This window comes from Meleagris gallopavo, chromosome Z (genome assembly GCF_905368555.1).
Source record: "Meleagris gallopavo chromosome Z, MGAL_WU_HG_1.1, whole genome shotgun sequence".
NCBI lineage: Eukaryota > Metazoa > Chordata > Aves > Galliformes > Phasianidae > Meleagris > Meleagris gallopavo.
The window spans coordinates 32,917,393-32,942,849 of NC_139435.1; the positions used below are offsets into that span (position 1 = coordinate 32,917,393).

The window sequence follows — 25,457 nt, forward strand, 5'->3', positions numbered from 1 at the left end:
TGATAGGTGGCAGCAGAAGGGCAGTCTGACAAAGTGGTGTCTGACATGGAAGTGCCTACGAAGCAAAGGTGTGAAATTGAATTACTTCACGTGGAAAATATTACATCTGACATTCAGTGACTCTTGCTGAACATTTCTGGAGACTAAGCAGTGGATATAAGCACAGTGGAGCATTGGGTAGTGCGTTTCAACACTGGCAGCAATGGCAGCGTCACCTCCACTGGTGGAGATTTTTATGTGTGGCATACAGGCTCTTGTTCATCAGAGGCAAAAATGCATAACTAATGGTGATGACTGTGTTGAGAAATAGTGTTTCGTAGCTGAGAATTTACTATCAAACAGTGTTACCATGTTCTTTGTATTATTGTACTTTCCATGCAAATAAGTAAGATGCATTACTTTCAGAATGACCTGTATATATGATCAGAATTGTTATTTTTTATATTATTCATATATTCAAATTGCAGATTTTGGAGGCTGACGAACACAATGTTATGAGAATGGAGGGGTGACATAAACCCTTTTACTGTTACCCTTCTAAGGAATTCACTGTTGTGCCTGGAATCAAGATCCAGGTTGGTTGAGTTGCTCTGCAAAAGTTCACTGGTAGTACGCATTGTAGAAGTACGTGTCATAACAAGAGATAGGCAGGTGCTGCAGAGATGACTGAATTTCCAAGGTGTTAAAAGAAGAAGCTACCAAAGGATGCTGAGCATTTCGTCTGACTCAGCTGTCCTGATAGCTTACTTAGTAATAGAATAAGGGGAAAACTGGGAAGTGATTATTATTTCTCTTACATAAAGTGCTTCTGGGATTTTCTTGGATCTTGTAGCAAATGATGTCTGATTCCTGGAATGTAATAGAAAAAAAAACCCATGGTTGTATGGGTGTTGGACAAGTAGTTACCCTTAGGTCTCAAATGCTGTTTCCTAGCTGAGATACTCTGGCAAACGTGTTTCTCTAATCTGAGTAACATATGTAGACAAACAAGCATAAACAAGTAAAACTGGAGAATAAATAAGCAAGCAAATACAAGATAGCTTTTCAATTGCAGTTCATTCCTCATTTGTAAGTTTTGTAACTCTAGGTTGTTCAGATCATGTTTTATACAGAAGAAATTGAGATTGTCATAATAGCAAAATCGTTTCACTAAAGAATTTGGTTTTCTTGATTTTTCTTTTTTCTCTGAAGCAGTGATACTCAGACCACAAATCTTTAGTAACATAAAGTTAAATGGGAATGAATCTGAAACAAAAGATCAGAGGAAGAAATTTCATCTATTTCTTTTCTCATTTTAAAAAATTGTATTTAAAAATTCTCTTAATATTTTAGTAAATGAACTCTTAAAGTCTGGGAAATGTAGAATATTTATCAGAAGATGCTTTCTTTAAGTAGTCCACTGATAAACAAAGCCTCAATTTTACAAATAGTTCACCTTATTTTACAGTCTGCATTGATAGTTGACATTCATACTAAAAAATTGAGCAGGCTTTGATGTGATAGTCCAAAACTGTGTAGCAATTTCTGTGTTGGTAACAGTGTTCTGATGAAAATTTTGAGGATAAAAACATGGGCATTTTGGAGGCCTGAGTTAAAGTCTAAGATAAAATTAAAAAAATGTTTTCTGTTTCCTAAGAATTAGGTATGCATGTGCACAAAGACTGTTGTAGAAATTTTACTAGAAACTGTACTTTCATGTTTTTTCAACTTCAAATAAGTATCACTGCACGGTAATTTCAAGAAATATCTTTTGGGAGAAGAAGTGAGTAGGCAAAAACAAATCAAACTAAACCAAGAATAAAACTAGGAGAGGAACAGGATTAAAGTCAGTTGCAAGACTTCATTTACATATAGGAGCAAGGATTTGATTCATTTGATTGAATGGAATTACATTTCACAAAACTGTACAATTCATTTTTGATAGAGGAAATTAAAAAGTAGTCAAACAATATGAAGTTAATCATTAGCTAAATTATTTTAATTCTCATAGCTCAAAAGTCAGCAATATTTAATAGTTCTAGACTTTTAAAAAATGTAGTTCTTGGCAATGTGAATGAAAATGGCTGTAAGAGATTGAACCTGTCTTTCTGCTTTTGTTTAATGTAACCGTACTTCTTGTATTACACATAGAATTATTATTATTTTTTTTACTTGTGGCTGATAAATAATAAAATTAGAGGAGGTGCCTATTTCAATTTAAAATATCAAGCATATAACAGAAATATAAATAAATTTCCCTTCTGGCATTGTTTTCATTCTCTAGGATATTTCTTTTCCCAAAACATTATATATGGTACTGAAGTTTTAGTTACATGAGCAAAACCCCAGTTGTCTTAAGTGTTCTTTTCAATGCATGATGTTTCTGCTCATTTTTCTGTTTTACTTCTATTTTTTTACTTCTATTTTTTTCTGTCATGTAGTTTTCTTTTAGATATAGACTTGGCCTTTTGCGGATAACATAGGTAGGAATGACATGTTTGCGACTAGATATGGCCTAAATTATGCAAAATATGTAACAAATTATTTACAGAATTATTTACAGAAAACCATTGACAACTTTCCTGTGCTTGTTTGCTATATAAAGAGTTATGATTTTGTTGAAATAAATGCTTGGTAATTCTAATCAGAGGTTTATGTGTAGAAACTGGGTTTGTGGTAGTTACTATGAAAAGCTTTATTTTATGCATAGCAATAAATCACATAGATATGCCTTTTACTCTGTTTCCATCAAATATTAAGCATAGTAGGTAACAGTTTGGTAACAGTGTGATTTTTTTTTTTTTTTTTTTTTTCAGTCCTCCCATTTCTCCTTTGATTGGCCTGAATTTGGAAATTGTTTGATTTCCTTGGCCTTCTTTTTATGCCATCTTTTCTGATTTTTGTCAACATACCTTATTTTTATTATGTAGGGAATTCCTGTATTTGAGAGAGTAGGAACAGCTGAGAATTGTATCTAATATACTTTCTTCTCCAGTGAAATGAGTATTTGTCTTCAGAATACGTTCAAACAGTTGCAAGTAAGTCTGGTTGCCAGAATCTGACTAATTAGGGGAAGTGTGTGTATTATAGAACTATAATGTCTTGAGAAGATTGTCTTCTGGTACTGACTTTGTTGATTCAAGGACACTGTTTCATAGCTGATGTCTTTGCTGTTAGAGCATGATTGGCAGTGAGATTTTCCTAGTCAGCGCAGTACAACATCAAGTGTGTCAGCTCAAGACACTTGCACTGATTTTTTTTAATGTAGTCTATCCTTCTATTCCTACAAACAAGTAAGGAGGGAGTTTGCATCGTCCTTCATTTCAGCAGAGGTGTTGGGGTGCTAGCCTCCAGCTGCCTGATTGTGTTGACCATCTGGGAATTCTATTATCTTTGTCTGGCACAGCTGTGTTAGCAAGGTGAATGTCTGTTCCCAGCCTTAAAGCACTGTGAAGGAGGTTTGAACTAATGCATTTCCCTTTGTGATCGCTTTAGACAACATACAAATAACTGTTGTTTGTACTGACGTACCAGTGTTTTGCCTTGAGATTGTGAGGGAGTGAGTATAATCACAGGTAGTAATGAAAACTCAGCTGAGAAGGAGTGACATATCAAGCACTGTGAACACTCTTTGTCATACTCACATGAGCCCACCCTTGGACAACAAAAGTGTGCTTTAAAAGACATCTGAAATCAGTGGAAATACCTGTTGATCTTAAAAGGTATTACAAAGGCTGGAGGTAAGTAGAGTGTGACAGTATGCAATACTGTGCCAAAAAACTAATAGAAACTCATTGTTAGGTGGGAAAGGTCCTGGAATTTAATGACTTCATGAAATCACTTATCTGCCTTGGATAACACTGAGATCTAGGATTGCCATTTTAAATCTTGAGTTTGACTACAGCACTTGTGCTGAGTATGTCAGCATTATGGCTGTAGATTTACATTAAAAATATGTGAAGCACTTTCTAGCTAAAAGAGTCTTTACAGAACTAACTTCTCCCCCCCCTCCCAAATGTGATAATACATTGGTACTTACCAAGTAGATATTTCATCAGAAACAAGTCTAGGAGTTAAAACATTTTGTCAAGAAGTTGTAACTGTACTTGAGGTACATTACCGTAGTAGAACAAGTTGCTGCAGAAGAAATATTTTTATAAATCAACCATTTTTAAGACCAAGTTTGGATTTGGAAAACATGCTTTTGTTGTTTTGAAATGTTTCATTAACACTAGAAGGTCTGGGTTATTTTGTTTGTTTGTTTTGAATTTATAATGCATTTTCAAAGGCAGAATAATCTACGGGTCTCACATATTTCTTTGCAGTATTGGTGATGTTATGTTTCTCTAAGTAGTTTTATCTAAGTGGTATACTGTGCTTCTGATTTTGTTACTAATGTAACCTATCAACACTACCATTTTTTAGGAATTTCAGCAGCCTTCTTTAGGGGAGCTGGAGTGTCTTATCACCATGCAAAAATCTGAAATTGAGCTTTTAAAGGAAAAATTGAAAAAAGCGAGTCTTAACCTTGTGGAACATAATTTGTACACTACAGATACTCTGAAAACCTGCAGTGTAAGGACTGGAAGAAAGCATGAGGTAGGATAGTTTATTGTCTAGTATATTTTTATCTAAATAACACTGGTAATGCCAAATATTTTTGTTCAAGTGTCCAGATAATAATTGTAATATCTGTTGATACTGCTTATAATTCCGGAGCTTGTTTGAATGGTTTTTGTGTTATCTGCCAAAGACTTGTTAGAGTAGCTGTTGGGAGTAGAAAGTTTTACCTTGTTAAATACTAAATAAGGGATTCTTAATTAAATGGAATATTTGGAGGCTCAAGTCTTCGTAGGTTTGTTAAAATGAATATTTATCAAGTATTTTGTTGTATTTATCTGAATGACCATCTTTTCCTAGAAGGAAAATGAGAGAAACATAAACCGTTATGCTTTTATAAATGAAATATTATTTTTTTTTCCAAATTCATTTTTATAACATGACATAGCATTTTTTACCTACAAAAAAATCACAATTATGTCAATTTGAAATTCTTCAACTTTTTTTTCTGTAGGGGCTGGTCTGCCCCTTTGGTGATAACCTATCATTAATTTAGGCACTAGATAACAGTAGCATCTGTAAACTGTATCTAATTAAATGGATCTGTAAATAATTCTGTGACTTAATTTGATTTATGCTGTGAGCCTATGTCGTTATCTTTGTGAATGTGTTCAGTTCCCTTCCAATGCAAATTTTAAATTGTGATTGTGTAGAATATGGAAAACTTGAAATAGGTTTCTAGAGCGTGGAAGCAAATAGGAACATGTTTCTGTGTGGTGAAACTAGTCTGCAGGGGTGAACGACAGTCCTGCTTGCCTTCCCTTCCATGCTGCTTGTCCAGAGATAGAAACCAGCACCGCTGGAGTGAAGCGGAGCCCAGGATGCAGCAGGGAGAGAAGAGTGCCATTTTGGTTTATGCCTGACACAGTGTTCAGTTATGCTCTTAAGTGAGCCTATGTAGATCCATTGTACTCTTTCAGTGCTATTTGAATTATTTGATATGTACACTTTTTCATTTGTTTACACAATCCCTTTTTAAACTTTTGGGAAATAAATTGACAGACTACAAAGCCTTTGTATTTAGGCAAAATGACATTCTGGCTTTAGGATCACAGAATATACATTGAAAATACAAGTGAGTATTGCTATTTTTGCTGATGTCTCATTGCTATGCCATCTTTCCATTACAGATAATTGGAAAAAATCTTAAAAAGAAGGCCTTTGGGACAAAACAGAAACTTGCTGCCAGTGTGATAAATTGAGATGTAGAGCCATGTAACTGTATACCTCAACCTGTTTGATTCTGTGGAGTGCATGGATGTGTATGCATGCATAGCACACACATAGCACAGATTACTGGGAAATGCAGAAATCCGAATCTCATACCTGCAGTGGTACAGAGTAATAAAACCAGCTTTGCAGCACAGATGATACGGTGGTTATAGAGCTTTGTTGAACATGAATGTTTGTAGGGTTTTTTGATGCTATTAAGTGCATATTTAGTGGCAACTGTAACCCACTGTAACACAATCCAGTTTCTGTGAAAAGGGGTATAGTGACTTACTGTTTTCTGTAGGAGTTAAAAATCTATTGCTTGATCTTTCTAGAGCTATGGAAGCTAAAACTTTATAACTTAGTGAGCTGTGATATCTGTAACCATATTAATCAGCCATCCTTATTCTTCCTGGCTGATTCAGTAACACAGCCCTTGTCTGTTTGCTTTTTCTGATCTAAAGCTTCTGTGATAAATGGGAATAGTAACTGTTTTGTACTAATATGTGTTCTATAGCATTCCTTTTAGTATTTATATGATTTCAAGATACAACAGATCTTTTAAAATGCAGGAATTAACTCATGTTCCTGTTGAAACATTGGTAATCAAGAGTTAGCCCTTCTTCTTCTTCTTCTAAAAAAACCTGCATCTTGTGCTCTTGTCAGCGTGTGGCTTATCTTCAACACTGTTTCTCATTTTTTTTCAATTGATGAAATACATTAAGGTTTTTGCCCACTGCCTTCAGAGCTGTGTCTTAGCAGCAGACTTTGATCTGAACTGTATGTTTCAGAAAAGTTATCTAAGACGTTTCTTGATGAACTTCCCTGCTATTTTTTTTGTTATTGTGGCTGTTTTTTATTGTTATTATTTTTATTTTATTATATTTTGTTTTATTTATTTATCTGGCTTGCCTTATGACTTTGCCACATAATTTGTTAAATTCAAGATCATAATTTTCCCTGTCCTTTCCTCACCGTCTTTCATGGTACAGGCTGGTAACAGGAAATTGTCTAAAAAGAGACGTCTTTGCTTTTTGTGCTTCCTATACTACCTCTATTGTCATTTAATGTGTATTAGGTACATTGACTTATCAGCCATTTCTTCACAATATATCTTCCACCACCTAGTTTCATATCTGTTAATATTACAAGTCTTGTTTTTGTTAGTCTTCTATTTGCTTTATTCTTTCATAAGTGTGATTTAAGATCATTTGTTGGAAAGTTTTTCTGTTGGTACTCTTGACTGACTTGAATTCCCGTTCTTTGCTCATAAAACTGGACTTTTTGATATTCCTAGACATTTAGAAAATATTTAACATAAGCATGAAAAGTTGGGTATTTTTCTAATACAGATGTCTAAATTTACTGCAGCGTTTGAAGATGGAAATAAAAATTACATGCCTAAGCTTGATGGTGGCAGCAAAGTTTTCAATTGTGATAAGAGAATTACAGATGCCATCTTCCAAATTGAGTTTTGCAGCAGCCTCAGGCAATCAAATTTCAGTATACTTTACTACACAGTCTCTTCTGTCTTTGTAGGAAAATTAAATTGTCTTCTTTTGAACAAAGATTTCCTTTGGACAGGCTAAGTGCAGCTGCAAAGCCAAGACACATCTCCTTCTCTCCAAAGATCTGTACCTAGGCAGGTAAAAATGTGTTAGAAGGGTAGCATGTTTCTTAATGCTTATCACCAGTGCCACTTGTACTCACAGCACAGTATTTCCATGCCTCTCAACACTTAGAATTTTTTCTATTATTTTCCATAACTTGGCCCTACATTTCAGTTGTAGGAAAGATTCATAGCACAGTCCTAGATAGCTAGTTAGAAAATCTTCTATATTAAAGAAAAACTATTACTGCTCATTGTATCTGATCACCTTTGATTAAAGCAGCAAATCTATAAATCTAACTTTTTCCTTTATTTTTTGCATTTTTTCCATTTCACCTTACAGTTTCACTACCTGATTTCCCTTGGTGATGGCTGGTCCACATCTTTTCTTTTGTTGTTTTCATCTTTGGCAGTGGATGCAACACTTTGACCATTTATTCCTGATTTTAGAAAAGTCATGGATTTTCCAAGTTTTCTTTATACAAGTGTAAAGTTTATCTAGGAGTTAAGTTACCACTTCTTCAAAAATGATGTGCTTCATTTTTTTAGGGAGTTATTGTGAATATGCAGTAATTTGGCTTTGGGTAGTTTTATTAAGGTATTGACTTTATTCAATAAATTTGGGACTTTGAAGGTGAGTAGGATTTTTGTATGTTGATCTTGAGATGTTGTGCTTTAGTTATCTCAGAGGGATTGATCTCATTCAGTGCAGTGTTAAAATCATTGCAGACTAATATTAGCAGTTATTAATGGAAGGGAACTTCTCAATATCTCTACCAGAATATTAGGAAAAAAAAAAGTAATCTTCCTGTTTCAAGGAGACCTACTCTTAGTACAGTGTTATATTGTATATAAAACCATACATCTGGAAATATGCTTGTAAATGTTCATTAATAATTCTTTCTGGTTTCTTCTGTTACGTAAAAATTGTCAAGAATAAGCTGTATTGCTCTAAAGCAGTTATTTTACAGTGAAAATGGAAGCATGCAGCATCAGTAATTAGAATTAATATTATTTTTTGTTTTACTTTATTCATTTTTGTAATTGTATTTTATCTTAGAGTTGCTAATTGTGTATTAATGTTTCTCTGTCCTTTACCAAAGTTATTCCAAAAATCAAAGTCTAATTTTATGAGGTCTGTCTGTCTTTGCTCTTAGGACTTATGACACAAAATGATCAAGAAAGCTGCCCAGTATAAGCGTTACTTTCACATCTTCTTTCTCCAGATTGCTATATGAAGCTGTACATAATATAAACACATATTCTTGTCTCTAGTTAGTCACATTATAGTTAATGACCATATGGTCATTATGGTGTAAGATCTACTGTCTGTTGTATTTATATTCCTCAAGCATATTGTTCCTTCAACTTCACAGTGTGTTAAACTATTTCAAAGGGAAAAAAATCCTTTCCCTCTTGTTTCTGGTTGTCCTATCAAGTGTAACCTTGGACCCTTATAGAGCAATTAGACCAGCCTCTATCCCCTCCTTTGTAATGAGGTTTCTTGCATTTCTGAGTCTATAACCCTTTAGTCTTCCCTAATGGGACATCATTATTCTGAAAGAAACAATGTAAATGTAAATGAATATTCTCATTAACGAGTCACAGAGAAACCTTTAGTGGTAGCGCTGTGGTAATTCTGCTTGTTATTTCTCTGGTATTCCATGCAGATTTTTTTTTTTTTTTATAATTCATTATTAGTATTCAAAATTACTTCTTCTTTAATTCTGCATGTCTTTTATAATCCGGTGTTCCAACTAGTTCAACCATGTCCTTGTTTTATTCTCCAGGAACCACCTGTGAAACGTTCAAGGTCTCTGTCCCCAAAGAGCTCTTTTAGAAACTCAGAGAAGGTAAGGAAACTTAAAATAGCTGAAAGGAAGAGTGAAAACTTAGAGAAGACCCTAAAGCTAAAGGTGAACACTTTAGGAAAAAAAAAAAAAGGCAGCACTGCAGTAAGACATTCCTCTAGTTTTAAGTTGCACTGATAAAGATATACAAAATAAACAAGCATTTAAAAACTGCAAAATGCACATATTGTTTTGGACTCTTAGCATAAGAGAACATTCTCTGTTAGTTTTTTTTTTTTTTTTTTTTTTTTTTTTTTTTTTTTTTTTTTTTTACTGAAAAGAATCTCCTACCATCCTGTGACAGCCTGAATTTCAAGCTATGTTATCAAGAATACATCCTTTTTCAAATTTTGTTTTTGAGAATATGCATTCCAGGAAATTCATGTATTCATATAGAAGTAAAATGAAGCACAAAGTACAAAGGAAATATTTTATCGTACAGTGAAGCCAGTATTATAAATTCTGAAGTCAATTACTTGGAACAGATGTTACCCCTTGTACTTTTAAAAGTTACGCCTCAGAAGAGGTTGTTTGAGTGGATACTGTAAAGTGAAATAAAAGTAAAAAAAAAAAAAACAAAAAACAAAACAAAACAAAAAAACCTAGTTGGTAGAAAGGCTTCACTGAACATATATTACAATTGCCAATTTTCTAGGCTTTTGTTTATTTGTTTGTTTGCTTTTCCTGAAGAAAAAAACAGCAACATTTAAAATGGCCTATTGGTTTTTTGTTGCACCTCTGAATGACTCTCAAAGCAAGCAAACAAAACCAAAACCCGAACTTTGAGTCATATTTTCATAAACATTCACAAACATTTACAGTTCACTCTCTCCTGTTGTTTTCTGTTGTTCAGTAATATATCTTGAAATGTTACTGGTTGTATGTAACCTGCTTTGGTAACTATCAAGTGTAAAAATTCATGCAGACCTGCAAGGCTTATTCCTGAGTTCCTTCCTCATGCTCCTATGTGATAGGTCGATTTTTACAAAAAATGAGTAGGAATTGTATTTTATCACAAGTGGCTGTTTGTCATGCTACACAAGCAGTATATGAATAGGAACGATGATTTGGATTTAAGTAGGTCTTTCAGTCTGCCTTGCTCCTTGTTCCTGGGGACGCGAAAGATTAATTTTGTATTTTGTCTCTCTGCTGGGAGATGCAGGTCTTATCAGCTGTACCTGAGAACTTACCTTTGACAGGCAGTGTGGTTGGCCTGGCAATTACTACAGATGATTGTAGCGGTGTGTACTAAAGTTGCTCCACCCTCTGCTGCAAAAGCTAGCACATCAATGTGTATGATTGTTATTATGAGTAATACAAAGTCCCATGCTGCTTGGAGGTTTCTTCTGGAAGGAGAAGTGAAAAGAAACACTCTTCAAGCAAATATAGAAGAGAAAATATTGTTATTCTTTGCTCATGGCCTCATAATACAGATCAGTTATGATACTTGCCTTACTGCCTTCGCCGTTTCTTCTGTTCATTCCAGAAGCATAACTTGAGAATCTGCAGCCTATACGAGGGCTGCTCTGAAAGTAATGCCTTCTATGTTATTCTGTTGACTTGTGACGTTAGAGGCAGGAGCTGGTGATATGGAAGTAGAGGCTGAACTTTCCTATTAATATTACATTACATTCTGTTGCTGTGTGACAGGTGGCAGCAGAGTGGCACTCTTGACAGAATGGTGCCTGTCATGGAAGGGCATCTGAAGCAACGGTGTGTCACTGAGTTCCTCTGTGCAGAAAAAATGGCACCCATTGACATTCATTGACACACTGAATGTTTCTGGAAACAATGGATGTGGATGTGAACACAGTGAGGTGGCAGGTGATGTGTGAAAGCACATCGCTGTTGCCATTGCTGAAACACAAGTCACATTCCCGACCACTGTGCAAAATTTTACAAGTGTGGTATACAGGCTCTTGTTCATTGCTGGCAAAAATGCATACCGGTGCCTATGTTGAAAAACAGTGTCTTGTAGCTGAGAATTTGCTCTATCAAATTGTGTTACTGCACTTTTTGCATCTGTTGTAGTTTCCATGGAAATAAAGAGGAGGCATTACTTTCAGAGCAACCTACATATATTACAAGTGTGGGATCTCCCCTCATCATTTCTCTAATCCATGAAGTCCTTAAAGGGTAAATCTTATATTTACCCATGGAACTGACAGTATGAGCTCCTTTAATATTTGTAGCCAAGTTGGTTCACTTCTTTTGTAATATTCAGTAATTGACTGAAAAAGTTGCGGAGGCATGGGTCAGTGTATTGAGATCTGTTGTGTCACAAGATACAGATTTCAACAAGGCCATTGCCAGCATGGCAACTAATAAGGTCAGAATAGCATCAAAGTAATTTTATTGGTATTGTATATTTTCTGTATATTAGCCTAAAATAAATAAATAAAAGGGATTTGAATAGTTTTATTTACCTTTTTTTCAGCCTCAGGTACAATTAGTCAGTATTACAAAAAAGCAGAAAAAGGGAAGGTCCCATACCAGGATTTTCCAGTTCTCATCAGCTGACTCAGTTCTAGCCAGGGAACTTTTATTGTAATTAGTAGTAATATAAACAGGAAAAATGTGTAAGTTCTTATAACTTCAGTGTCCATAGTTTTAATACAGAATCTACTTCATTTCTGCATACCAAGACATATTGGAAAGTAATATAGCATCCTGTATTTCACTATTCTATAGGAAAGACTGTGTCAAAGCAAATAAAAGTGTTTTAATGGATTTTGAGTGACGAATTATCAAGCTGGTACTTAAACTGGTGCCCACAAAGTATATCATTGTCTTTCAGAAGACAATGGGAGTTTGGTTGTTGAAGCTGTGATTTCTGGCATAATCTAGAGAAGATATCCCTGACTTTTTGGGGAAAGTCACTAAAAAAAGCAAGAGAACTTCACTTTAAATTTTCTCATTCTTTTTGATTAACGTTCAAAAGTTTTGCAGATTATTGGGCCAAAGTGTGTAGACTAGTCTGTAGGGGAAACTTAATACATGATTGTGTGAGAGAAAAGGAACACTGTTAAGCTTAGTTGTGATAATAACAGGATGAATTTCAGTGGTGGTTGAGTAGTTCCTGTTGCAGATTGGACTTTACCTGTTAATGTGTGACATGAAATATTACAGCATGGCTGTGGAGAGGTGGAGAATAATGTGGAGATCCACTGCTGGAGGTGGTTGCTCCATCCCATTTCTATCACTACATAGAAAACTATATACAAGACAGCTTAGTTATTATAAAATATAATTAAATTAGGGGAAGGTGGAACTAAACTGAGCTTACGGAAATAACAGAGTAAATTTAAAGTTCTGAAGTGATTAGGACAATTATTTGTCTAATTTCTTCTTTGGCAAGAGCAGAGCAATTGACAAGGGAATAACAGTAAGGGAATAGATAATAAAACAGGTGAACAATAATGAAAAAATTAGATTTATCAATAGAGGAGGCCATGGCCTGCTCTTGGTTACACCTTTGAAAATGCATTGACATTAATAAACTTTGTATTTTATACTTATGGTCTTTATGCTGAATAGGCTTTATACTGAAGATACTACTGTGCAGTGTGTTACCAAACTTGATTTTTCACTGGCAATATCAAACAATCTTATTAAATAAATAGCAGCATATTAAATTTTAGCTGTTTTTTTTTTCGGCTAATGCCTTTTCAGCTCTTTTAATGTGTTGGGAAAACTGGGCTGCATTTCAGAAGCTATATTTAGTCTAATTATCTTGTAGTTAGCACTTCCTTAGAAACCTTAACATTTTTTTATACTGGGGTTTAATTCTTGTTGCATGTCAGTCTGTCTTATTTATGGGCTAATACTGAAAGCCCTCCTTGCTTATATTATGCATACAAGCATGCATATAATGCATACAAATAAAGTATTGTGATTTACACAGATCTCAAGGAGCTTGTTCAGTAGTCAGTGTACAAGCAGAGTACTTACTGAATTGAAAGTGCAGCAGTGATAATGGATTTTAGTACTGAATGTTGTCTGGTAAATTCTTTACTGCTATAGGCCAGAATTCAACTTTCTTCACACTACAGAATGCCCTTCTCTTAATGTTGTTTTTTTGTGCGTGTGCTTTTTTAAATTATTTATTTATTTTCAGAACACAATGTCGTCACTTATGGAAACATGATTTTTTAATTATTTTTAAATTATTGCTTCCAACTTTCATGACGGTATCTTGTGTGAGTCAAGGCACATCTTATTTTTTTGTTCTGTGAAAAAGAAGTTTTTTATTATTGAAATTATTGTAAGCTTTGTTCATCTTCCTTTTTTGTTGCATAAGTATTGGCCAAAGCATGGGTGTTGCAGGATCATATATATATATATATAAATATAAAATAAGGGAACCTTGATGTCATTTAAATTGAGGTTTTTTTAATGTGGATTTCATTGTGGCCAGTACTTCTCCATACAGAAAGGAAAGTCATTCATAGGGAAATATCTCTTTTTTCAGTCTACGTATTTTTAGGTATGTTACTCTGATGCATTCACAAGATGAACACAGATATTTTGATAGGACATTTTCTAAAATTTTTTAGCAACACATAAAAAAAGGTTTGACAAAATGTCTTAAATTAGAGTTGAAAAATAGTGTACCTCTATTTGACCTCAGAGACTGTAATTCCTTACATTTAAGTTTAGATTTCTTAGGCTTTTAACAGTTAATTAAATAGAACTTTTTTTTCTTTAGATCTTTGAAATTCTCTTGCATTTTGCCAAACTCTGATTTTGTTTCTTTTCGGTGCTATTCAGACTCAAGAAACTGATGAGCTAAGAGCAGCCCATGAAAAACGCAAAGAAAGGCTGCAGATGTTACAGACCAACTACAGAGCACTAAAAGAGCAATTAAAGCAGTGGGAAGAGGATGATAGCAGGTAAGTTACATAGCTCATTAAAAACATTTCCCTTACACTAAAAATCTGAACAAAATTATTATGTAGGCATTCAAAAGAGAATTTGATTTCAAACAAGAGTCTGCTATGTGGTAATCAAGACTTTGTTAAAGCAGAATACATGACATACCTCTATATGACAAAAATTACAGTTGTAACCAAGAGTAAAATGTGTTGAGCTGACACCTTGACGTATTTTATTAGGATCTCATTCTGAGTCAGTACTGGACAGAGGTCTGCTAGGACTGCTTATTAGGCTTGTCTAATTCCCCAGTTGATTAATTTGTTGACTGTGTATGTTTTGAATTTTCTATAATGGAACAATTGCTCCTTATGTTTCAAACAGTTTTTTTAAAATAGTTTTTTCATTAAACAATAAAAAAATAATAGCTTCTGTGTGAAACATTTAGTGATTCAAGCATTAACTGAGGATAATCCTAAAATATCCCTTTTTACAGAGGAAAAAAGAGTATGTGCATGAAGAGCAGGATTTTTTCAAATGTTAAATGTTGTTAAAATCAATTATTTCTGATCATGTTATAAAAATATTGCAATAAAATATCTTTATGAGTGGATACAAAAGAGAATGTAAAAATTCTAGCACGTCAAAATTTAAATAGTCAGTATCCTATGTGTAATTCATCGTTAAATTCTATATAGAACAGTCAAAATTTTATGGAGAAATTTGTTTTTGGAAGTCCTTAGCATAGAGTTAGTATTCTGGTAAACAGTTGCATTTGAAAATATAAAGACATTTTTATCACTTCAATTATCAAACACTGCTGAGGTACACTGGGCCCTACTTCAAGGGAGTCCTGCTGTCCAAGATCCTTCTGCAGGACTGCAGCAAGCACCCACAGTTTTGTATATACATGTGTTCTACTAGAAATAATTCTTTCCTTAATTAGTGCAATCCTGATTCATCTTGAGACAGACTTAAGAAATATCTACAAACAAAAAATACAGAAACTGCTGCAAAAGTGATAGTAGCCGTTTAGAGAGTCTAGGCTGGCTGTGAATGAAAACTGTCCCTCATATATATACTTCATGCTTTGTCTTATTTAAGTACATTTTTAATACTGTGGCATTTCCTAAGCATGGCTTGTCTTTTAAAAAGAAAAAAAGTCTAGATGAAAATAAAGTAATGCTATATGCATTGGTAGCACAGGAGGATTCTTTTGAAATATAGAAGCACAAATAACTAGTAGATTTTTTTAAATTAGAAAAGAAAGGTCTTGTTTATGTTGGAATAAAGGGTGGATTTTATCTTGTACTTCTCTGAGAGTTTTTTTATTTCAATGCAAGCTGAAAACCTTCTGGATGATAGTTGTTTATTTCTGTGTCTGTAAGCTAAGTAGGCATTCATGGTTCACAGAGAGAGTAAAGCTAAAAGGATAAAAAATTCCGCCTAGAGGTGGTAAATTCAAATTTTCATATATAGTGAAGCTTTGAGAATTCTAGTTCTGATAGCTTAAAAAAAAGGACAGATGAGAAAGGGAAAAAAAGATGGCAAACTAAAAAAGGAGAGAAAGAAGAGCAACTCCTTTTCTGTTCAAAATAAATGAGGTCTGCTTGTGTTCTGACAGGAGAGTATCTGGGAAAAGTAGATATTGTGGAAAGCGTAATGTTGAAAAACTTTATTTGTTAATCTGATTTTTTTTAAACTCTTGTTAAATTGAAGTAGAATTAGGCTTTCTGTTTTTTATAATCAGAATAGAATTTCATGAAGTAAGACGATACCAAAAGGGATTTGGTTTGGTTTTGTTTTGTTTTGTTTTATTTTAATATGCTGACCAGGGAGAGTAGCCAAGTCACAAATAAAAGCAGTTTGTCAATTATTATGCCTTACACTATTATTTGACATCTCAAGAAGCTTTATATTGCTAGTGTAATATAAATTGTGCATTAAGAAATCAGTATCAAATATTTACATGATACTTAAAATCCTGTCTGTGATGGAGGTCCCCATTCTTTCTGATTCTCCATAGGATAGAGTTTGTTATCTGTACGGCAGCTGATGGGACCTAATCTACCTGTCAATGTACATACAACTTTCACTGACATAGGGGACTGCAAAGATGATGAGGATTTATGAGGTTATGACACTCTCTGAAAATTTATTTCCATGCCCAATAGAAATTCAAATTGCAAAAGTGTCTGAAATTAATGACTATTTAAAATAATGTTTATTTTTTCCACTTTTAAAACACATGAAAACTATTCTACTGAAAGGAATATTGTAAAATATTTACAGTTGCTGCTGCTTTTCTTCTAAATATTTTTTCCTTATTTTTAATTAATTAGTAGATCAACAACTGAATTAGAGCAGATATTAATGCGACTTCCAGACTGCTTTTCAGGGGCATTTAAGGAGCTGGTGTCTCATTTTTTTTTCTGCAAGAGATTGGTGATGATTTTACGTTTTGCTTTCACCTATCAATGTTATAAGGCATGCTGACAGAATAAACCCAAATGATGCTGCTCTCAGTTGAGAGTATCTTGTTACCATACCAGTTAGATTTCTGTCTCAAACTACTTAATGAACTTTTTTATAATACATTTAAGGTGTCATGCTTTACAGAATGTATGCCTCCATTCATCCATCAAGATTTGTATTCAATAGATGCCATAGTTAAGAATCTGTATGCTGCGAATGCAAGGATGTTTTTTTGATTATAGTGGTCCTAAAGCATGTAGTTATTTACAAAACAAACAACCTCTTTTCATTCACAAACAGGACTGCAAGCAGTAAAGGCAGATACCAGCGTGCAGATGCCTGCCAGCTTTGTCAGGAGGATTTTGCTGCTATGTGGAATGAACTGGCTTTTTTCAAAAGGGAACACAAAAAACTATTGATTGAAAAGTGAGTGCCTCTTAAGTGGTGTTTACATTAAGAAACATGCTGCTGTTTTTTTTGTTTTGTGAAGGTTGTGCCTTGCAGGCCACATAAAAGAAATTCCTTGCAAAATTCCAAGATAAAACCATCTTCTGCCAAAAGCAGAAAGGAAAACATCAGCTCTTTTCTCCCTCTTAAATCAGTGACAAGTTACAAGTTTGCTAGCACTAACAGAAACTGTATTCCATGATCTAGGGATTGTGTTAATTAATGTGGCTCTCATCTGTTGGAGGTGTCGCTCTTCATTAGCCTGTATTTTACACACTGCCGTGCTTCATTTTTGGAATGAGGTGGTGAGGGGATAACCTAGCCAGCCATCCTTGTTTGATCTCTGTGATACATACGCAATGCAGAATGCCTCAGCTCTCTTGGTTCCCTGCCCTGTCCTGCTAATCCCAGCTGAGCTCATTATGGTGTAGCCTTGCTGCTACTCCTGGAGCCAGAGCTGTCCAAGCTAATTACTGGTAGCAGCAGAGCTGCCTGTTAAGGGTCTGGTGTGGATCTGCTAACATGGTCCTTGGTAGTGACCTGCAGAAAGCACGAGGGAGTTGCTCTCTTTCTTGCTGTGCACAGCCTGTCCTTTGGGTTTAGTGCTGATCCCTTCACACAGCTCTTTTAGCTGTAGTAAGTGTAAAACTTGGTGAAGGAAACTCTTACTTTAGAAAACATACAGTTTGCTGCTTTGATCTCATAATTCATAGGCTATTATACTCAACCAGGCAAAGTAAGAAAATGTCCTTTTATACCAGACAAAAGGAAGTTAGTATGGTATAATTAGCCCTTTGCTGCTATTTAACACTTTCTGTACGTTAAGTCTATTTTTTGTTTTGTGTGTTTTAAGAATCAAGACATTGTAGAAACTTCTATTCAGACTTTGTTTTTGTCAGCACTAAAGAAAATGTTTCCCCAATGGGTCGCAATACAAACAGATTTTGTGAAGATACCGTGAAGGCTGCTGTCACAGAATTTCAACAGCAGCAAATTGTTCTGTAGTATGTAAGTCCTTGTGATGCTCGTGAGCTATTTCAGCATATTATGAGCACTGCTCCAAAAGAAATGCTTCCTATTTTATTATATTGGCCCACAGTGTCAGAGATGTTGCTGGTATGGCTAGTATGTACCTTCTCACAAATATTCTGTTCCAGTTTGCTGCTGTGCAACAGCTGGCAGCAGAGGAACAATCTGACAAAATGGCATCTGACATGGATGTGCTTATGAAGCAAGGTTGTGTCACTGAATTCCTCCATGCACAAGGTGGTAGATACTCCATCCCTGGAGACATTCAGGCTCAGGCTGGATGGGGTCTTGAGCAGCCTGACCTAGCTCTAGATGTCCCTGTTCATTGCTGAGAAGTTGATCTAGATGACATTTAAAGGTCTCTTTTGACTCTATGATAAAAACTTGCACCCGTTGACATTCATCAATGCTTACTATGAAGACCATAGTTATGGAGACCAGACAGTGGATGTGAGCCCAGTGAGGTGTTGGGCGGTACATTTTAGCAATGCTGACAGCGACAGTGTGTTGCCTTTGCTGATGCAGGTTTTAACTAGTGCAGTGTGCAAGCTCTTGTTCAGTGCTGGCAAAAATGCATAGCTAGTGGTGGTGTCCACACTGAGAAGTACTGTCTTGTAGCTGAGAATATCCTCTAACAAATGGTGCTACTGTGTTCTTTATACCTGCTGTTTCCATGGGAAGAAATAGGGGGCGTTAGTTTTGGAGTGACCTACAGACGTTCAGTATTGGAATTAAATTCTGCAGTGTGCTCTTTTGTCTTGTAGTCGTAGTTATGAGTCTGTTCTTGTCACTGAATTGTCACATCTTTGTCATTTTAAGATAATCAAAACAAATTATCACATACTTATTTTGTTTATATTGAGTTTTATGTATGCTACACGTATGCTATACGTGTAATTGCTCTTGTAATTCTCCTATCACTAGTCAACACACTTAACATAAGCAGCATTAACTCGAGCAATAACATGAAACTCATTTTCACACAAAGCCATGAAATAAAGATTGTATCTATATTGTACATGCCTTAAAGTTGATTCATTTGGACTATTGCTCTGTAGCTCCTGTATAGTCATATTTTATGGGGAACGCTTCTAGGCCTGGTACAGTGGAGATCAGTGGTCTTGAGAGGATTGTAATGTCGTGGTGCAAAGAAACAGTTGACCTCCTTGAAATATGGAATTCTCAAATCAAAGAGTTATTCTGCTTTTTCACAGTACCTCTGTGATAATTAAGGTGAACTGTTATGTGGAGTCGGTGTTTTTTGGCAATATAGCTAGATAGTTGAGTACAGAGGAAGATATCCTTCTCAGTATTCTTTTTTATCTGTCTTGAAATTCTGTCTCTAATAAAGTCAGTCTTTAATTTGTTAAAACAAGCCAGCATTAATAGATCTCAACTCACTTTCTTAAGAAAGTCAATACAACAGTTGTGTATTTATAGATCTGTGCATAGGGCTTCATGTTACGTGTGTTCTTATGTGAGCTCTGTGGTTATAGGACATGTTCTGCAGAGCTGCAGCAAAGACTTAAATGCATGATATTAGAAGCAACATAGGCAAATTAGGCTACCTTACAGTTTCTGAGGATGCGCTGTTTGATGGACTCTGATGAATGTTGATTTAGAGCACACATAAGTGAAATCTAATTAAAAATTACTTGAAGAAGAGTTTGTGAGGGCTTTCTTCTATTATTTTATCTTTGAATAGATGTAATTTATATCTGTGAATAAGTCAGAGGGCTAATGCTAGGAAACTAGGATTATTATTTGATTTTTTTTCTTTGGTTTACCTGTAAATATTTTCTTTCTTACTTTTTTTTACCCTTTCCAGGGATAGAATAATAACATAAAACGTCTTTAATTCATGTATATCTTGCTCTGAAAACAGTAGTATAGGAAAAGCAAGAAAGGTCATTCATGTGTGTCCCAGGTTCTGAAATAAGCAGACTTTAAACAATCAATTTGTAAGTTATGAAATCTATTTATAAACCAGGAAAAAATTGGTTGGAAAGTCACCTGTTATGGTAATGCCTAATTCAAAATCTTTTTTAAATTGGTGGAAAGATTTTGTTGCCCTTACTACCTTCTGTTTGGTTCTACCTTTTATTAAGATTTCTCCTCACCAAAGGTAGGAATTGCTATGACTGTCATGTAAGCTATTATATAGTATGCCCCTTTCAAGTTGGATACTAATGCAAATTAAAGAATATGGATTTTAGGACCTTAACACATATTTTCAAAAATATGTGAAGTTTTTGTTTTCATAAAATTGCAAATGCTTAATGTCTGAGTTACATATTGGTGAATGTTGACAGAAAATGTCTTTGTTACTACCATGCTTTACTTTTTGATTAGTAAAGAATGCAAGTGTACATTGTTTTACTTTGCAATTAAAAATGTAATGTATTTCAAAGCCATGGCCTGTATCTTTCCATTATCAGGTATATAAATTACAGCAATTTGTGTTTATATAGAAAAAAGTATTTATACTGTTACAGTCCCTTATGAAGAAAATGGAACTGGAATGTCTTCAATAAATATGAGCAGATCATTTTACAGAAACATAGATACATGTATATATTTACACGTGTGTGTGTGTATATATATACATAGACTATGTATAGTTTAGTTCTCAGATTTTTAGATAGCTCATTTACAATCTTTATTAAGTGCTAAGTGTTTTCTTAGCTTTTGTAGATTTTTATTAACAGATATTTTTGGACATTTTCTTCTTAGTCGGCTCAATCTATATATATCTATTACTTAGATTTTTCTGAAACTCAGGTTAGATTAATATGTAGTATGTCTATAGTATCACAGTTCAACTACAGCTGGATTGCAGATTAGCTTTCCTCTGAGTGCCCAGTTATCTGTGCATGTCATCCATTTAAGAAATGTACTCTGGATCTTTGAAACATTTGAAATCCCTTCAAGCTAGCTAGTATTCTTAATTTGTTACAGAAATTAATAAGGGTTTCTTATTAATTTCAGTCTTTTCAGAAAACAAGACTGCATGATTTCTGTTTTCTTAGACTTTATGGAGTAAAAGCGTCTTGTCTTTACTCTTGGTGATTGTATTGTAGCAGTGAATTGCCAAGAACCAAACTTGGGACGAGCTACAGCACATGATTCCTCTTGTCCTCTTTTAGCTGTTAAAGGAGGATGGTGGAAGAAAGGAAAAGGTACTATTCTGGAATAATGGTAGTAAGAAACATAAAGCTAGAGTTTATTATAGAATCATAGAATCATAGGACGGTTTGGGTTGGAAGGAACTTTTAAGATCATCTGGTTCCAATCTGCTGGACACGTCACACTAGACCAGGTTGCTCAAAGCCCCATCCAGCTTGGCCTTAAACACCTCCAGGGAAAGGGCACCCACAACCTCACTGGGCAACCTGTTCCAGTCTCACCACTCTCACAGTAAAGAATTTCTTCCTACTGTCCAGTCTAAATCTGCCCTCATACTCTTGCTACATGCCCTTATAAAAATTTCCTAGTTCTTTTATTTTTTCCATAGCAAACCTTTTGAAAAAAATGTAGTTTTGATAGTCTTGACAGTTTCTTTAGCCAAGCAGTAAATGCCTGGTCATCAGAGTGTTTTAGTTTTCAAATTTCCATTGTTGTCTGCATCATACAAATGCTACAGTAATTTTTTCTTTGTTTCACTGATAGCTGGGTCATGCACCAGAATTAATTGGAGAACAAAGTTCATTTGTGCAGTGTCAGTGTTAGAAAGTGTCACCCACAGAGTGTAGCCTCTGACATATGTTGAATCTGTAAATTATTTTTTTCCTTGAGTTTTAGGATTGCTGAAACATAGGAAGTTTCTAATTATAAAATATTTAAACGTAATGACTCAGATCTGTTAACTTTTTACTGTATTTAGTGGTTATAGACTACACAGTCAAATACAAAAAACTGGCTGACTGTGCTTTAAGGCACCTCATAATGCAGTTTGCTTATGCTCAGCTTGCCATTATCAGCAGCTCGAGGTCCTTTCTGGTGAGCTCCTCTGCAGCCACTTGCCTCCCAGTCTGTGCCTGTGTCCAGTGTTTGCTGAACTTCATGCTGTTGCTCTTTGAGTCACCGATGATTGATGAATACATAAAAATAAAAAGTATGCAAAAAAATAAAGTACTAAAAGCATCTCGTTAAATTGTACTGACTTGTTTGTGATAAGAACCTTGTGAACCTGGAAGGATTATGCTTTCATGCAACATACAGCTGAATTCAGCAGACAATGATATTTTTCTGTTTTTCTTTTGTGGTACTAATTTTGGAAGGGGAAAAAATTTTTCAAATTTAGATACATCTCAGCTTTGCTAATAGCATATGGATCTTCAGGAGTTGAATTTTGCAAAGTGGAGACAATAAGTTACTCTATTACAGCAAAACAGTATTTTACAGTGGAAATTATGAATCAACCTTTTTGTATTCTCATCCTCTTTCTTAAAACAGTTCTGGAATTCCAGAAATTCAAGTGTTGAGCTAAGTGAATGTTTTTTCTAGCATGGTATATCTCTGTAATGAACTAGTTGCATCTCTCAGGCTGAATGAGGCAGAATATATATACACACACTAGTTAAATTGTTTTGCTGTTTTTTTGGGGGATGATTTCTTTTCTGAATTTGTAATGAATTGCATGTAATGAATGTTGTAAGAAGTGCTGCTGTTTGCTTTTTTCAAACAGTCACAGGAAAGTGGCTGCAGAGGCTTAGAGTTTCCCTGAAGTTCAAATATTTCACTGTAAGAAATAATTTAACAAATTGATTTGCAATTTTATTGAAAGCATGCTACTCTTATCAAAAGCAACCTGTAAGTCATAGAGACTTGAGTTTATATGAAGTTAAAACCACAGATGTGACAGTAGCACTGTCTCAGTATTCATGCAATGGAGTCCTTACAGTGGTAACCCAATGTAATGATCTTTCAAGTCGAGTCCTTTCTTAACTAATTGCTAGTAAACATTGCTTATGAGGCGGTTCTAGTGGCATTTTATGGGAATGAAAAATCCTAAATTGAAATTATAATTTACATTAATTTGTTTTTGTTAACCAACTTTATGTCAGTTAAACTTCATGCTACAGTAAATCAAACAAAAGATAGCTAGACAGAAGATAAAATTTTAGGTATCAGTTTCTACCATCCTTTTATAACCTAAAGGTTATGTAGCATGTTGAAAATATTTTAGTCACTAACCACTAGCAGATCTTTGGTTTCTGAGTGACTATTAATTTGAAATAAGTCTCAAAACTCATTCTTAACAGTGGTGCTACTCTTCACTTTTTTGTTATCTGAACAGATTCTGGATTGGTGTCGGGCAGTTGCTTTTATCTTTTCTTGCACCTGAATGTGGGTTGTAAATCAGACAGACTTTTACTTAGCACCAGCAGATATCACTTCTGCACTTTTCATCCATTCTGTGAGTGGCTGAATTGAGAAACAAGAATGATAAAGACATATGTTGGGCAGTGATTGTGTAAACTAAGCTCACTGACAAGGTATAGTCAAAATACTTCATTTTCTTGGTTAATTACAAAGAAACCTGTAGTTTTAGTCTCTTATAAACTTTACAGGTTTCTTGTGTGAAAAATTCCAGTAAATCATTTGTATGGTTTGAATGTTCACAAAATGTAAGTGATGCTAGTATTTTTTGCTTTATTTTCTTTTGGCAGCATTATCCCTAGGCATATGTAATGGTTTTTGTTCTCTCACGCAGTCTAGATCAAACACCTGCTCCAAGGTTTACTCTCACCTCCCAAGGCTGTCAGTTGACACATAAATATACAGCCCCATGAAAAGAGCATATTGTACCCTCACTGCAGGCAAATGTTCTTGAATCATAATCCTGTAGGAACAAAGTGAAGAATTTCAGCCCTACTCAGATGTCAGAGTAAGATTACACAATGTAAAAGTTCGATAAAGTTTCTGCCTGGTTTGGTTCTCAAGACTCTACACAGTGAAAAATGAAAATAACTATTTGCAGTATTACATATCAGATTCCTCACCTCAGTTTACCAGAGCATTTTCCTGTATTTTCTATATGGGCTCGTCACAAAACTCTGTTGGTGTGCATGTGAATTTTTCTCAGATTGTGCAGGGTGAGATTTTTACCACTCTGAATACTCATGGACAGAAATAACAATTTAATTTTACTTACTTAGAAGACCTTTCCATGTTGATCTGCTGTCTTAAGCTCCTCTCTTTTTTGGGGGGGAAGAAAACAGCATGAGAGCTTTTTCTGCTGTCCCATTTTACTTTTAAGGATTTGACTTAAGCTTTCTGTAACAAAACAAACAAACAAAAAAACAAGCAAACAAACAAAAAAACACAAGGAAACAACAACAAAAAAATCCAAACCATTGACTCAGTGTCTCTAAAAATGTCTCCATTAAAGGACCAAGGTAACGAGTTTAACAAGTTTTCAAAATGTGCTTAGCAGTCTTTTTTTTTTTTTTTTTTTTCCTGTTTGATTTTCTTCTTAATTTAGCCTTCCTGTCTTTAACATACTTCCATTTCTCTGGAGGAGAGCTACCTTTTGGACAGTGAGGAAGGCTTTTCTAACTGCAGCAGCTTCTGGACCAGTCCCTGATATCTGTCCACACCAGCAATGGTGTGCATTAGGAGATTGTGCTTGGTTTCTGCTTATTTCTCTGAAGAGTCATCCCACTGCAGTTTTACAACTTGTAATCTTTGAGAAGGAGTCTGTTTCCTCAGTGGGTTATTCCTTCTTGCATATTCTCCTGTATTAGAAATGAGATTCTCTGCTTGGTTTTATTTTCCAGATAAAGTTCCCTGGGACGAACAGAAAGAAGTCTTTCTGTTTATTTGGATGTTTATTTTAGACTACCGTGAGCCTGCTCTTTTAATTCCTTTTATCTGTATGCAGGGGAGTGCAGGAGTCTCCTTCTGGCCTTACCTGTGAATGCTGAAGCTGCTGATGAACAGTGGCTAACTTAGGGAATGTGCATTCCTCTTGAGGCAGTGGTTTGGTAGAGGACTAACTCTGGCAGTGGCTTAGCCTAGGGTCAGCAACTCTCAAAGGAAGGAGCCACATAAACTGATAAGTGCAGGCAGAAAGTTTATGCTATAGTTCAGTCTATCTTTCTAAATTTCCTTTAATGCCTTGAATCACAAGTGCGCATGTATTATGTGTGCATTCAGTCTGGAGCTGTGTGAGGGCTCCTGATGGTATCTTTAGAACCGCTGACGATTAAAAATGATGAGTACTAGGAAATTTTGTTCTAGCAAGAAGGTATATTTTGCAAAAGCCTTGCTTATATGCAGATGGTATGAGTATTTTGCCTATTCCAGTAACTTGATAAGTAAGCAACTGTTTTAGATAATTTCTTGCTGATGCATAGCTA

General features: G+C 34.9%; 1 protein-coding gene across 2 annotated transcripts in view; it reads left to right on the forward strand.

Moving 5' to 3' along the window:
• Positions 1-25,457, forward strand: part of CNTLN (centlein) — a 183,985-nt gene that overhangs the window by 74,745 nt on the left and 83,783 nt on the right. For both annotated transcript variants that reach the window (XM_085213135.1, XM_085213137.1), the window contains exons 10-13: positions 4,405-4,578; positions 9,211-9,273; positions 14,041-14,162; positions 16,918-17,043. In XM_085213135.1, the coding sequence (XP_085069261.1) occupies positions 4,405-4,578; positions 9,211-9,273; positions 14,041-14,162; positions 16,918-17,043 (485 nt within the window). The remainder of the gene's footprint in view (positions 1-4,404; positions 4,579-9,210; positions 9,274-14,040; positions 14,163-16,917; positions 17,044-25,457) is intronic.